This window comes from Centroberyx gerrardi, chromosome 3, assembly GCF_048128805.1.
Source record: "Centroberyx gerrardi isolate f3 chromosome 3, fCenGer3.hap1.cur.20231027, whole genome shotgun sequence".
Classification (NCBI taxonomy): Eukaryota; Metazoa; Chordata; class Actinopteri; order Beryciformes; family Berycidae; genus Centroberyx; species Centroberyx gerrardi.
The window spans coordinates 14363661-14377156 of NC_135999.1; the positions used below are offsets into that span (position 1 = coordinate 14363661).

The following is a 13496-nucleotide window of genomic DNA, read 5'->3' on the forward strand; positions in this document are numbered from 1 at the left end:
AAATACATCATGTCCACCTCTCCTCACTGAATCATATTCCCCTCTTCCACACTCACTCTTCCTCCTCTACTGGCTTTAATTTGCTCTTGTACAAATACTTTTATTTCTTTTCCAAGCATTTCTCTCATGATCATTCCATGGTCACAGGAATATTGTCAGGACACCTTGGCTCTGACTCTCCACTCCCTGTTGCTTCTAATGATGGTGATCTAGAATATGATGCTTATTCTACTGTTGCACTCACTGTAAGCCGCTCTGGATAAGAGTGTCAGCTAAACGCCTCAGTGTAAAAGTAAATGTTTCTTTGCCTGGAATTTGAAACAAAATGTTTCCAAAGATGCTTAAGCCAAAAATGCTTGAGGATGCTTGAGCCAAAAAACAAGTCACTCAATTTGAAGTGTGAAGTTACAGCTGCGTTGGAAATGCATGTGCAAGATCCCCATCTTGTGGTCAGACTTGCAAAGTGGTCTTAAGAAGAATTGTTTCCTTTGGATTAATCTATCAATTAATTTTGAGAAATATATTTGTATGCATGTATATTTATGCATGATTTCTAAGTAAGTATTCAATGCTTTTTTAAATTTTCTATTATTTTCTCTGGTTTAACAAACTGCAACCTGAATTCAAAATGGATTAAAATTGGACTTTTTTGTCAACAAGACATTTTTGCAAATTTATTGACAATGAAATACAGAAATATCTTATTTAAATGAGCATTTAACCCCCAATACTTAAAGCATATTTGGCAGTGAATACAGCTTAATGTCTTCTTAGACATATTTGTACCAGAATGGCACATCTGAATTTTGGGATTTTCAGCTTGGTCAAGTGTGTGAACAGCTACAGTATCTTCAAGTCATTTCACAGATTTTAAGAGGGATTTAATTTTGGGTTTCAACTGGGTCACTCAAGGACTTTCACATTCTTGTTCTGAAGCCAATCCAGTGTTGATTTGGTTGTATGCTGCGGGTCGTTGTCCTGTTGGAACATAAATTATCATCTCAGTCCCAGGTCTTTGGCACTCTGAAGCAGGTTCTCCACAAGAATTTGCCTGAATTTGGCTCCGTTCATTATTCCCTCTTTCCTTACAAGTCTGACTGACGCAGAAAAGCCACAGCATGACGCTTCCACCACTATGCTTCACAATGAAGATTGTGTTGGATGGGTGAAGAGCTGTGTCCGGTTTCCACCAGACATAGTGCTGTAACACCACAAATGGGAAAAGTCATGGGGGATTAGTACTTTCCTGAGGCACTGTATATGATCTATTCAAATCTGTCCTTTTAACAGAATCTCTCTAAGCCAAGACAAGGCCATGAGGCCCCATCTAACTTACAGCATGGTGTCAGCTGACCTGGCAGCAACACCAGCCGTCCTACCTTTAATAGAATGTGAGAGAACTGGGTCATTGCGGGAAAACATGGCCCCTCAGAGTCACAGCTGCAGAATGGTGTAAAACCTGAAGTGACCTGCTATAATTCAATTTGTCTTGGTAGTGAAAGGAGTGCTAGGTTCATTTCAGACATTTCCTAACCAGGCTGTCGCTCGCCTACATTGTCTGGCACATGCTACCCCAGTCTTTGATCATGCCGAGGCTTATGCGCCCCTGCAGTGTGCATATCTTTTTTTTGCATGTATTTTTTGCTGTGGGATGCGACAATAATATAGGTATTCCAGTCATCTGGGCAGACAGAGATACAGTCTGACAATGTTTGCTTTTCATTTCTTTTCATCACTGCAGAGCATTCCACTTTCCAAGGCATTTTCTTGGTGAAATTACAGTGTGACTCCCAGTTTTATTATCCTCAGAAAAACTTGCCATTGATCACAGCTGAGGATGTTTATTTTGCTGTCCACTCTTTAGTTGTGACACATTCAACAATTCACGGATATGCATGAAATTCTGTTAACACCACTGTTATGAGCCATTAATTGATCGGCCCCACCCACATTCACCAGTGACAATTTCATATTATTGACTAATTCATGGCCCTTTACTGTAAGTAAGTGTTCCTGTTTCATGACATTTGGTCAAAAAGATGCAGATATATCATTTTTTGCACCATTGGCACACCCTACTGGATAGTTGAAAAACGTATCCCAACCCCTTTAGCACTTATACGTCATTTCATAATAATTGATCAAACTTCTTGTAATTTGTGGCCAAAGTCAGAACCTATGGCCAAATGAGTAGCTGGATACATGTACAAAGTTTCAGGACTATATGGCAAACATGTAGGAGATTTAATGTATTAAGGATTTGAATTTGACATTAAATTATAAGGCAAACTGGAGAATTGTGGCAAATTTACATACATGACTCATCCTCTACCTTTCGAACCTTCATTTTCAACCTCTTCATGTCTCAGTCGTTTGTCTTCTTACAGGTAACTGAGAAAATTATTTTGGAAGATGAACAATAAAATACCAGGAAAACAAAACGTATTTTACTGCAGCTGAAAGGCTCCACCTGATCCACTGAAGCCCAAGCACTTCATCCCTTTAGCTGAGGCAAGGAACAATGACACTCTGTCCAATAAGGTGGGTCAAAACACTCATGCTGTCGAGGACCTGGTGACTCTCCCAGACCAAAACACTGATACAATTTCAGCGGTCACACTTTTTACTGCATTCAACAGTGAATTGCTGCTGCGCTATTATTCTCGAGAACCTGATTACCTTTAAATTATGTTCTCTTTTTAATCATCAGACAGTGCAAGGAATGATCTGGCAATCTTTGTTTGTTGAAAAGATCAAATTCTGTATTATAATATCAGTTTTACATTATTTTGGAAAGCAAATGCTGCATTGTCTGCTGCAGTACTAATAAAGGATACAAGATAGATGCATAATGAGGATTTCTACAGCACCCACCACTCAGCCTCTATCGTCTGCGATGCACATAATGCCATTGATCAGAATTGGCACCCAGAACAACCCAACAAATTCCCTACAGGGAAAAGCTTCTGACAGCCATATGTCTGTAGAGCTGCAAGTACGACAAGTACCTCCCACCTGCACAATGGATGTGAAGACAACCGTGAGAGAGAATGTCCACTGGACTGATGGCATGGAAATTTCTAAGTGGAGAAATGAAAGTCAGCATGTGGAAAAAGCTGTTCTCAGGAAATGTACAGACTTATCTTACTCTTCTGTCTGCTTTCAAGACAAATGGGCCTTCTGGATATAATCACAGGACAGCCTCTATGTCATCTATGCCAACTTTGAACTCAAATGTAAAGGGTAATTGTATTTGTTTTGATTCCATTTTCCACTTTTCATGCTTTGATAATATGCATATATATTTCCCCCCACTCACACAGATACGAGAAACCAATAGTCAATCAAAAGTGACCTAATGTTCCCGGTTTTGGTTTCACTATTTTAGCCTTTATCCTGTGGGACAGTCTGCTGGTCTGCTGTGCAGTGACCATCAAAACTGTGAGAGCACTTTAAATGCATTGCAGTAAATCTGGATTTAAGTAAGACTGGAGTAAAAAAAAATGCTTAGTCTCAGTGAGCAGATTAACTGTTATTTGCATGTTAAGGTCTAGCCTCTTCATCCATTTCACATTTCAGATTCAGATTCAGATTCAGATTCATTCTTTATTGTCCTCTATAGAGGAAATTTGCTTTCACAGTCTGTACACAATCAAACACTCAAAACAAGTAACGCTCAAAACAGGGTATAAACAAACAAGAACATCACAACAACACAAGTCTGTTACAGTGTGCCCAGGCTATTTAAGGCACTGATTGCTGAGGGCACAAAACTCTTCCCAAAGCGTGTTTTTTTGCAGAGTAGTTGTCTGTATCTGCGGCCAGAGGGGAGGAGGGTGAAGCATGGGTTGAGGGGGTGGCAGGGGTCGTGTGCTATAGTCAGTGCTCTGCGAGTGGTGGCAGTGTCAATGAGGGCTGGCAGGTTGGGAGTGGGGAGGCCAATTATTTTAGAAGATATGCTAGTGATTTTCAGGAGCTTGTTTCTATTGGTGAGGGTGAGCATGGTGAAATAGCAGGTGGCGCAGTACAGGAGGATGGGTTCTTTTACCTCATTACTCTTTATTCTTGAATACAATTATATTTCTAATTAGGTGTTCACAGAGTGACTTTCTGATTGGCCTCATTTTTAATCACTCTGCTATCACCATTTCTCTGGAGTCACCAAGAGGCAAATGCAGCTGAGGCAGCCAGAATGAGGCACTTCATGCCTCTGGATCTCTGCACTGTCAAGTTTTATCATAGTGTTGAGCAAATCATGTCTGTTCCTTATTGGACAGTATCTAACTAATAACAGGAAGTAAAAGTTGGATTCATGTGAACATTTGACTTTAACTTGACTCTTTGAACACTAGAGGGCGATAGAGTATATAAATCAATTTCTTCTGCACCCTGATGTGTCAGACATTAGATATTGCACGAGAGAAATCTGGTGAGTTTGACCCCTTGGCCTTGACCTCATGAACGCAAAACAAGCATTCATGAACTTTAGATGCTAATTAGTCTGCTCTGCAACTAATGAATTACTTTATTAATTGACTACAATAATTAAGTGTATGTTATCATAATGCTCCTTTGTCAATTCTTTTCTTCCAACATTCTGGATTAACATTGCTTACTGTGGCTAAGAATGTGATGCCTAATAGATACGATCCATATTTCAAAGAGCTGTGCACTGCTGACCTCTGTTCAACTGCTACCCTTCCTCTCTTTTGACCTTTGACCCCAAATCCCCATCCTGTCTTTATTGACACATTAATCTGAAATCGTTCAAGTGTTGTGGCACCTGATGTCTGCCCTGAAAATAACACATATACACATACACACCCACATGTATATATGTTTGCGTGCACACACACACACACACACACACACATACGCACACACACACACACCACACACATACACACACACGCACACACATAAACACACTCACACACACACACTGCCTGTCAGTTTGGAGGGAAATTGATTTTTTAGTTTCCAGATGCCTCTTATCCACTCCATGTCATGGAGACGGTCTTTCCCTCTGAGTTATGAGGATCTATACAGTGACACTTAATTATGAAATGCAACCTTGCTATATTGATGTATATATATATAATGATAAGCAGAGCTTGACCTGGAGTCATTTCAGAGTATACGTCATGATAGACCTACTGACAAATTTGAAAGTTAGCAAACTGTACTTTCAATTAGGTGAGTGTATTCATAGAGCCAGTTAAGCCTTACACAGTATTGCATGCTATGCATTGTTTACTCAAAGGCGGATTGTTTTCCTAAGTGATTTTCAGACAAATGCCTGAAGAGCATATTTCCCCAAATCCCCTATAAACTGTATTATACAATATATTAACAGCTTACCAAAAGTACCAAAAGAAGCACTTAGGGGAGGCTTAAGCCTTATCTTCAACCTGATTGTTATTTATTTTCCTCCTCTTTCATTTTAGAGAGAGGGATTCTTGTCTTTTAGGGATTTTCTGCTTTGTCATTCTGTACAGGATTTCCTCTGCCTGGGGAATAGTATTCCTATTTGTTTTCTGCTAAATGACTTCCTCCCTCACATTTTCTTTTAACAAGATACAAAGACTGTCCAAACAATACATCCAACGCAGCATTGTTATTGCTGCCTTTTGATTTGAAGAATTCTTATGTTGTCTCTGAAAATACAGTGCTAGGATTTATATGTAAAACTGAGTGAAATTTGTGAATGAATGGATGAGTGAGTGAATGAATGAATGAATGTTCCTGATTTTTTGTGAAGTCTGAAGTCTGGCTAGGGCTAGTAAATGACTAAGTAAATGTCTAAAATAATATTATAATAATATATAGGAACATTACTGAATTTCCCAAATTGTAGCATAAGTGGGATGATTTCTTCGAGTAGGCCTCTAAGTAGCAGAAGGCAAAAAAGCCGAAAGAGGTCACTTATATCTAGTTTCTAGCCACTCACTATGAGCGAACCTATTTTTTTTCTTTAACACTGACTTGTCCCTGATTGCTACTCATGAAATGTGACAAAGATAGTTTCTGTTGCACTTGCTTCAAGAATTAGGCTACTGGTGTTTGAAAAATGGGTTAACCTATCCCCAGTCTGCTCATTACTAATCAGTTTGCCCTGTTTTTGACAAGCTGCAGTGACAGCGGCCCAGGTCTGAGTCTGTGCTGTGTTGCCGTGCCAGGTGGTGACGTAGGTAAGAGCCTGATCAGGATGGTGGCAGAGTGAAACTGGCATCGCTCTGAATAATCTCACTGTTAGGCGTTCACCTCGGCAGACCTGCAGCGTCCAGTTTAGAGCTGCAGAGACACACCTACTGCATCTATCTATCTATCTAACTATCTATCTATCTAATCATTCAAAAGTACAATTATGTATCAGTCAAAATAACAGTTCAAACATTGTAATACTTATATTGGTCAGCATATAGCCTACTGGAAATATTGAAAACACCTTGAAAGGATCTGTATCCTTTCCCTAATGAAAAATCACTATAATGTTCCTATAATATTCCCATACTCACAGTATGTCTTTGGTAGTCAGTAGTTAGCTTTTAGTGATTCTGCTGTACTTTATGGTACTTTTTTGCTCCTATGGTATCACTGTAATATTAATATTCCTATAACTTTCTTCAATTCAATTAAATTCCTTTATTTAAACAGGTAAGTCCCATTGAGATTGAGATCTCGTTTTCAAGAGAGACCTGTGTACACAACAACAAGAAAACAAAACAAACAAAATTCACAAGTTATTTCCAGACAATCCACATGCAGACAAAATAAGAAAACTAAGAGAAACAAGAGCAATCCCTATATAATGCATCATCCAGCAGCACCCTAAACGTCTCTATGGAGACAAGTCGGTCCAATTTGAGTGAGTCCTGAAGCCTATTCCATCTATTAGGAGCGTAAAAGGTGAAAGCGGTCTTTCCTGACTCTGTGTTCATACGTGGAATGTCCAATCTAATGAACGTGTATGATATCCTGTAGCACTGAAACTTAAAAGCGAAGACAAATACAATGGTAGCTTGCCACGTAAGGCTTTGTAAATAAACAAAAGGCAGTGTTGTTCTCTTCAAGTGGTAAGAGATGGCCATCCTACTTTCTCATAGAGAATACAATGATGTGTTCTACGCATGTCACCAGTTATAAATCTAAGAGCACTGTGGTAAACAGTATCAAGGGGTTTGAGTGTCAGGGCCCCAGCGTGCATATAAATCACATCTGCATAATCAAGCACTGATAAAAATGTTGCTTGTACAATCTGCATCCTACTACTCATGGTAAGGCATTGCTTATTTCTAAAAAAGAAACCCAGTTTAAACTTTAGTTTCTTAGTCAGTTCATTGACATGGGTTTAAAAGACAATTTTTCATCTAACCAGATACCTAGGTACTTGTAACACTGGACCTTATGAATTTGAATCCCATTTATTGTACTAATGTTAAAATTCATAGGATTTTTTGTACGTGAACTGGTAAAGAGCATGTATTTCGTCTTATGTGGGTTTAGCACTAGCATAAGTTTAATCAGGGCATTTTGAATGGCCAAAAAAAAAAAAAACTTTCTAACTTTCTTATAGTGACTTATAGTTTTGCTGTTATATTTGTATAAAGTAGCATCATTCTAAGATTTATTATAGCATGACTATGGTTGTATTTTAGTAAGGGACTTATGTTGGCCCAGCCCACTTGTAACATTGAAATCATCTTATAAACAGACCAGGCTCTGTTTTTAAGGCTCTCAGACTCTATACCCAGGCAAAATGACCCCAATATAATGTACTTATATACTTTGAAAGCATTTGGAGGTCATCGGGGAGGAGTGTAAACACTTCATTGTTCAGGTCCTGAATACATTAGTGAACAATAGGTAGCATTAGGACCCTGGGGCGGATAAGGCTTTCCCTCTCTCCATCCCCATTGATTTGACAGCTTCAGAGCGGACGGGCAGTCAGGGAAAGGATGTGAGAAGGAAAAGGAGGCTTGCGGCTTTTGCGGCACACTGAAGTTTTGAAGTCTTGAAGATTTCTTCATTGTATGTGGGCCTACTGCGGGTCCACTGCAATGTCTGTCAAACAAAGCTGGCCATTATTTGCCACAGTTTCAACCGGATAGTCCCGAGTTGCCGCTTGGAATATTGTGCCCACTGCGTTTTGTAGGCAAAGCCATCGGAACAGTCAGGACGGGTTTATCTTCTGTGGAGCTGAGAATTGATCCTACCCCTCTTGTCTCATGTCCTCTTTTTAAGAGGTGTGCTGCGACGTAAGACTTTGTAACAAGCAGCCGGTGCAGCTGCAACAAATTGTATCTAGACTGGAACTGGAGACTGGAGACGCACACGTGTATCCTTCCTCCGGTTGCCGACGCATTGTTTCTACAGCATTCACTGGAATAAGACGGGTGCCGAAAGAAAGATTTCGGTTGTTTTTCTATTTGGGACTGTGTGTACCGTAGAAAGAAAGAGGGAGAAAACATGTCGCTAAGCAGAAGTATTGAATTTGAACATTTCGAGGAACGAGAGAAGACGCACCGGTCACCAAGAGCCAATTCAGGCTCCGGGTCCCATTCAGGCTCCAGAGGTAACGGACTGGTCCCCAGCCCGGCGCACAGTGCGCACTGTAGTTTCTACCGCACACGCACACTCCAGTCTCTCACATCGGAGAAGAAAGCAAGAAAAGTGCGGTTTTATCGCAATGGTGACAAATACTTCAAGGGTTTGGTGTACGCCGTGTCCAACGACCGTTTTAGGTCCCTGGATGCGCTGCTTATGGAGCTCACCCGCTCCCTTTCGGACAACGTCAACCTTCCTCAAGGAGTCCGGACATTATACACGGTGGAAGGAGGCAAGAGGATCACCAGTCTGGATGAGTTAGTAGAGGGTAAGGGTCACTAATGTAACCTCCTCTCCATGTAACCATACATCACGAAAGGAGGTCAATGCATGAACATATTTATGGCAATGCGCATTGGATTTATATATAAGAATTATAGGCTATAACGGTAATGAACAGTTATATAGGCTCTGAAGTCACCAAATTTAATTCTTTATTAAAAGTCAGTGTGTATGAATGTTCTGCCACAGGCCTATACTGTAGCCTAAACAGTTTTGCCTTGGGTATTAAACAACTGGGCCAAGACTATGGCCTCAGGCAAGTTGGGCAAAAGCGATTCAAAAGATCAGAACACATGCATTCACATTCACATGTTGAGAGCTAGGCCTACTTGAGCATTGCTGTGTACTTAGAATATTTCATTTATGTGGTCTATCAGGAAAGCTGAAATTTCGACTTCAAAGCAAAATATTTCTTTGAGAATAATCCTCCTTTGAGCAAGGCATCCTGGTAGAGTTCTACAGTACTGTATCTATCCCCATTATGGTTTGTTGGATTCTACCCCCATGCATCTTTGTGGCTGCTTTGACATAACTGTTCTGACATGCTTGACCCAGCGTTGAGCAGCAGTCAGAGCCAAGCAGGCAAGCAGCTCCCTGGTAAGTGGGGCTTAGTCCAACACAGGTCTGCACTAATGTGCATCCATTGATCTCAGCTGGAGCCTCTCTCACTCTCCCTCCCTCCTTCCCTCTCCAAATGAGTGTATTTGATTCAGTATGTATTGGTGAGCCCAGATTGTGTGGGTGTGAACGTGCCCTGTATAACTGTAAGTGCATGCCTGCCTGTGTGTGTGTGTGTGTGTGTGTGTGTGTGTTGTTGGTGCAGGGTTCCTTGGCTGTTATTTCACCCTTGGGGCATGAAAGATGAAGGTTTTCCCTCCCCCATCCAGCGTCTGTTCACTGCTCCTGTTTTAGAGTTGACTGAAGATTTAGAAAATGTTTTTATTGAGTTCTAATTTAAAAACTAAAAGTTGAAACTGATAGCCACCGCTGAAAAAATTACTGTAAAAAAATACTGCCTCTTATAGTCAGAGTTTATGTAGGGTCAGTGAATGTCTTTTTGGAGGGTGCAGCAGGTGGGGGCTTAATGCATTCTTGGCACAGTAGTTTTTGAAAAAGGTTTAAAATAATGTGGCAAAGGCAGTCGCATCTTCTTCCAGTTTTCGCTACACTGCAGACACATGTGGAATCCAGCCTCCTACCCCTTCACTTTCCCGCTGTGTTGTGCCGCCTGCAGGGACAGCGACCTCTCAGTAATAAGTTAATCTTCATGTTCAGCCCCAGAGTGTGCTGTCTGCTCCGTGACCTCCGAGCAATCCTCTTTTAACACGAGGGGTTACCGCTCGGCCACACTTAACTCCGGATCCGCCGACCTCTTACTGCAGTGATGCCTCTCACATCCTCGGCTATTTTCATCTCACGTCCTCCCAAAACTTTCGACTCTGCACTACACTCATTTCCTCTGCCCCATCCCCTGAGAGACCGGGGAAGATTTAGGCCAGTGCCTGATCCGCATAGCATCGCATAGTTCGGCATATTGAGCAAAAGTTGTTTTGGTGCATTGGATCTGCTACAGATCATTCTGCTCCTGCACTTCTGCGCTTCAATATATAGGTCACCCATTGCTAAATGAGGACATTGGGTGTGTATTAATGATTAGGTGATTAGGTCATCTAAGAAAGGAGAGTTCAGTTGCAGCTGATACACAAGTCCTATTGGTTTTTAATTCTCCCTGTTTATTTTGAAACCTCTAACAAACCTCACCTCTCCTCTTATTGTTAGCAGACGTTGCACTTAAGAGTTTGGTCCCAAACTAGAAAAAACTCTTTTGGCTCCACAGTTCTTCCCCTCTCTGATGCTTCAACAGCTCATTTTGTCAGTGACGTAAACATAGGGGTCTATGATGACGACAGCAAGGCCATCACACTGTCCCAAGTCAAGCACAAGTATGTGCTGTAGTCACACAGGCTGCCTTGACTCTCCACCAAAGCCCCTCCGGCTGGAGACGCAGGCGGGCGAAGCAGCAGTGTCTTGTCTTTGTTTACTCACCCATCTAATGGACAGGGAGAGAGGACATTACTGCACAGCTCAGCAGTCTGCCTCCATTGATTGAGGACTGCTGGGGCCTTTTGTGTGGAAACCCAATCAAGCACCATTCACATGTGAGCCCCTTATAGCTGGATGGGATTACTGGGTCGACCAGTCAACTTGAACTGCTGTGCTTGTGGAACTGAACACAGAGAGGCAGCAGATACTGAACTGGGGTTTAGGAAGAGCTTTGTAGTTTATGGCGTGAATATGCAGAGGTGCACAAAAAGCTCACTGATAAACAAATTCTTGTTGGGACAATAACAAGTCTCCTGAGCCAAGGGATTTATCAGTTCCGTTGGGAGGAATTAAGCCTTTTAAGGTTTTTATGTCCTAAGTGTTCGCAAATATATGATAGCGTAGCGGCATTAGTAGCTAATTTCTAGCTGTGTTGAAGTCTTGTTGTACTCAGCAACGGTGTGTAATGAGTATCGGTTGGCTGAAAAGAGAACTTTGAGACTGAATCACATGCTAAACCTCATACTGAAAATACAGCACATGTAATGTAAGTAATGTATGTAGTAATGTAAATCAACTTTTACTGAGAAAATGTCATGGTTTTAAGTTCATTATTGATAACAGATCCAATGAATTATCAAGAAAGACTACTCATCATTGAAAGGAGAATGTTTTGAGTTTTAAACCATGTTAGTTTCACAGAGGCTGGAAAATTTACTTTGATTAATACATTTATAGTTTTTGAATGAAAAGGTACGTTGGCCAGCATCATGAAAGTATGCATAATGGATAGATGAGATTAATATTCATTGAGTATTAATTCAGAAATCTAGGAAAGACCATACATTTGCTATTTGCATCTGAGAATCTCAAGGGGTCACTTTTCAGGCCTTAATGTCACCAGTCATACTGTGTGATTTACCATTTAGTGATGGTGTGTGTGTTCTATGAGTGGCAGCTGTGTGACCACTACAGTGGGAGCAGCTGGGGTGAACGCCCCTGTTAAAGGCGATCTCATCTGTCCTCCACATGGGGACTACAGCCAGCGGAGGGAGGCTGAGGCTCCCCTAACCTCGCTGGGGGACGTCACACCTGAGACCCCCGAGCCCCTGGGAATACACTTCTGTCACCAGCCGCCATCAGAGAGCATCAGTATTCTGTCGGTGCCCCCGTATGGATGGCAGCCCCAGTTATATTTTGTCTTCATTTTCAGCCATAGCTCAGTCCCCCCAGCTGTGTCCTAGCCTCTTAATTAGCCTTTGGTTAATTGCTAGCTTAATAAAGCCAGGCACCGTGGGACACGCTGTCTCATAAGGCTGTCTTGCACCGTCTCGCAAATCTTTTGTCTTGACACACATCCGATAACCAAAATTTAATAGATAAGACTTTATTTTCTACATGTATCAGTAAAGTTAACTTTTGCCAAGATGATTGTGAACAGCACATGTTTTTTCCAAGTAGGACTCTGTGTTCTGTGTAATATGGGACTGTATTCTGATGTGGGTTAGGTCTACGGTCAGCTTCAGGGCTAAGCAACTCTCTTTTTTTATAAAGAACCAGACCCAGTCATTGTTAGATTGTCACACAGATTCAAAGATACAGGTGCATCGTAGCTATCATTGGCAGAAACATGTCTAAACAAGCTTGAGCAGTATGTAATGGATTAGTATGATCTTTATTGATCTGGTGTATAATGCTTTGCAGGATATTCAGTTTCCTTGCTGGTTAGACATAATTTTAATACGCTACTTATGTTTTTCAGTTTATCAGTTTGTTTATTATTGAAGCCATGTTGTTGATCTCTTTGCAAGTCCTTCAGTGAGAAACTCCCTGACCTTTGTCTTCTGGCCCATTCCTGTAAATCACTTCACTGAGAGACAGCGGATGCTCACTACAGCAGAATGCAGACATAGTATTATAATCTATATGAGGCTGCTGTTAAGCTTACGTTGCTTCTGAGAGAAGGTCAGTTGTTCTTGGACTCTTCAGCACTTCTGAATGTAGCAGGAAGAGAAAGTCTCTCCCTCACTTTCTCACTCTCTCTCTTTCTCAGAGTGAAACAGAACGGCGGAGCAGAAACACATTTTCTTATCCAACACTCAGCCTTCAAAGCAATCACAGGACATTCTTATTGTGGTTTTCATTTTACCAGCAAAGCCCCTGTAGTTGTCACATGACTTTGTTCTTAAGGGGAAACACTTGCTCGTTAACTGTTAGAATGGAATGCCGGCAGAAAAAAAACAAAATGCTTTGCTTTGGAGGAAGGCCAGTGCAGCAGCTCAACAGCTGACAGAGAGAGAAGACAGTGTTACACTGGCCTGGCCTCTCAATGTGCCTTTTTGTTCCACTGAGGAATGTTAACTCTTTGTTATCCATTGTAGAACTGATTGGCTTACTGCCACATGGGTGAGTTATTTTACGGTGCATACCAAACACATAAGCTGGGATCTTTTTCTAGTGCCTTATATGTATAGTCTGCACACGCCTTTCCCCCATATTTCATTCTACAAAGGCTGTTCTTAAGAACATTTTGCCAGGAGTTGATGTGATTTTCAATCGACCCA

The 13496-nt window shown here is 41.3% G+C and overlaps 1 protein-coding gene across 1 annotated transcript in view; it reads left to right on the forward strand.

Moving 5' to 3' along the window:
- Positions 1 to 8469: 8469 nt before the first annotated feature.
- Positions 8470 to 13496, forward strand: part of dclk2a (doublecortin-like kinase 2a) — a 41721-nt gene continuing 36694 nt past the window's right edge. The window contains exon 1 of the mRNA XM_071923380.2: positions 8470 to 8875. Within this exon, the coding sequence (XP_071779481.2) occupies positions 8470 to 8875 (406 nt within the window). The remainder of the gene's footprint in view (positions 8876 to 13496) is intronic.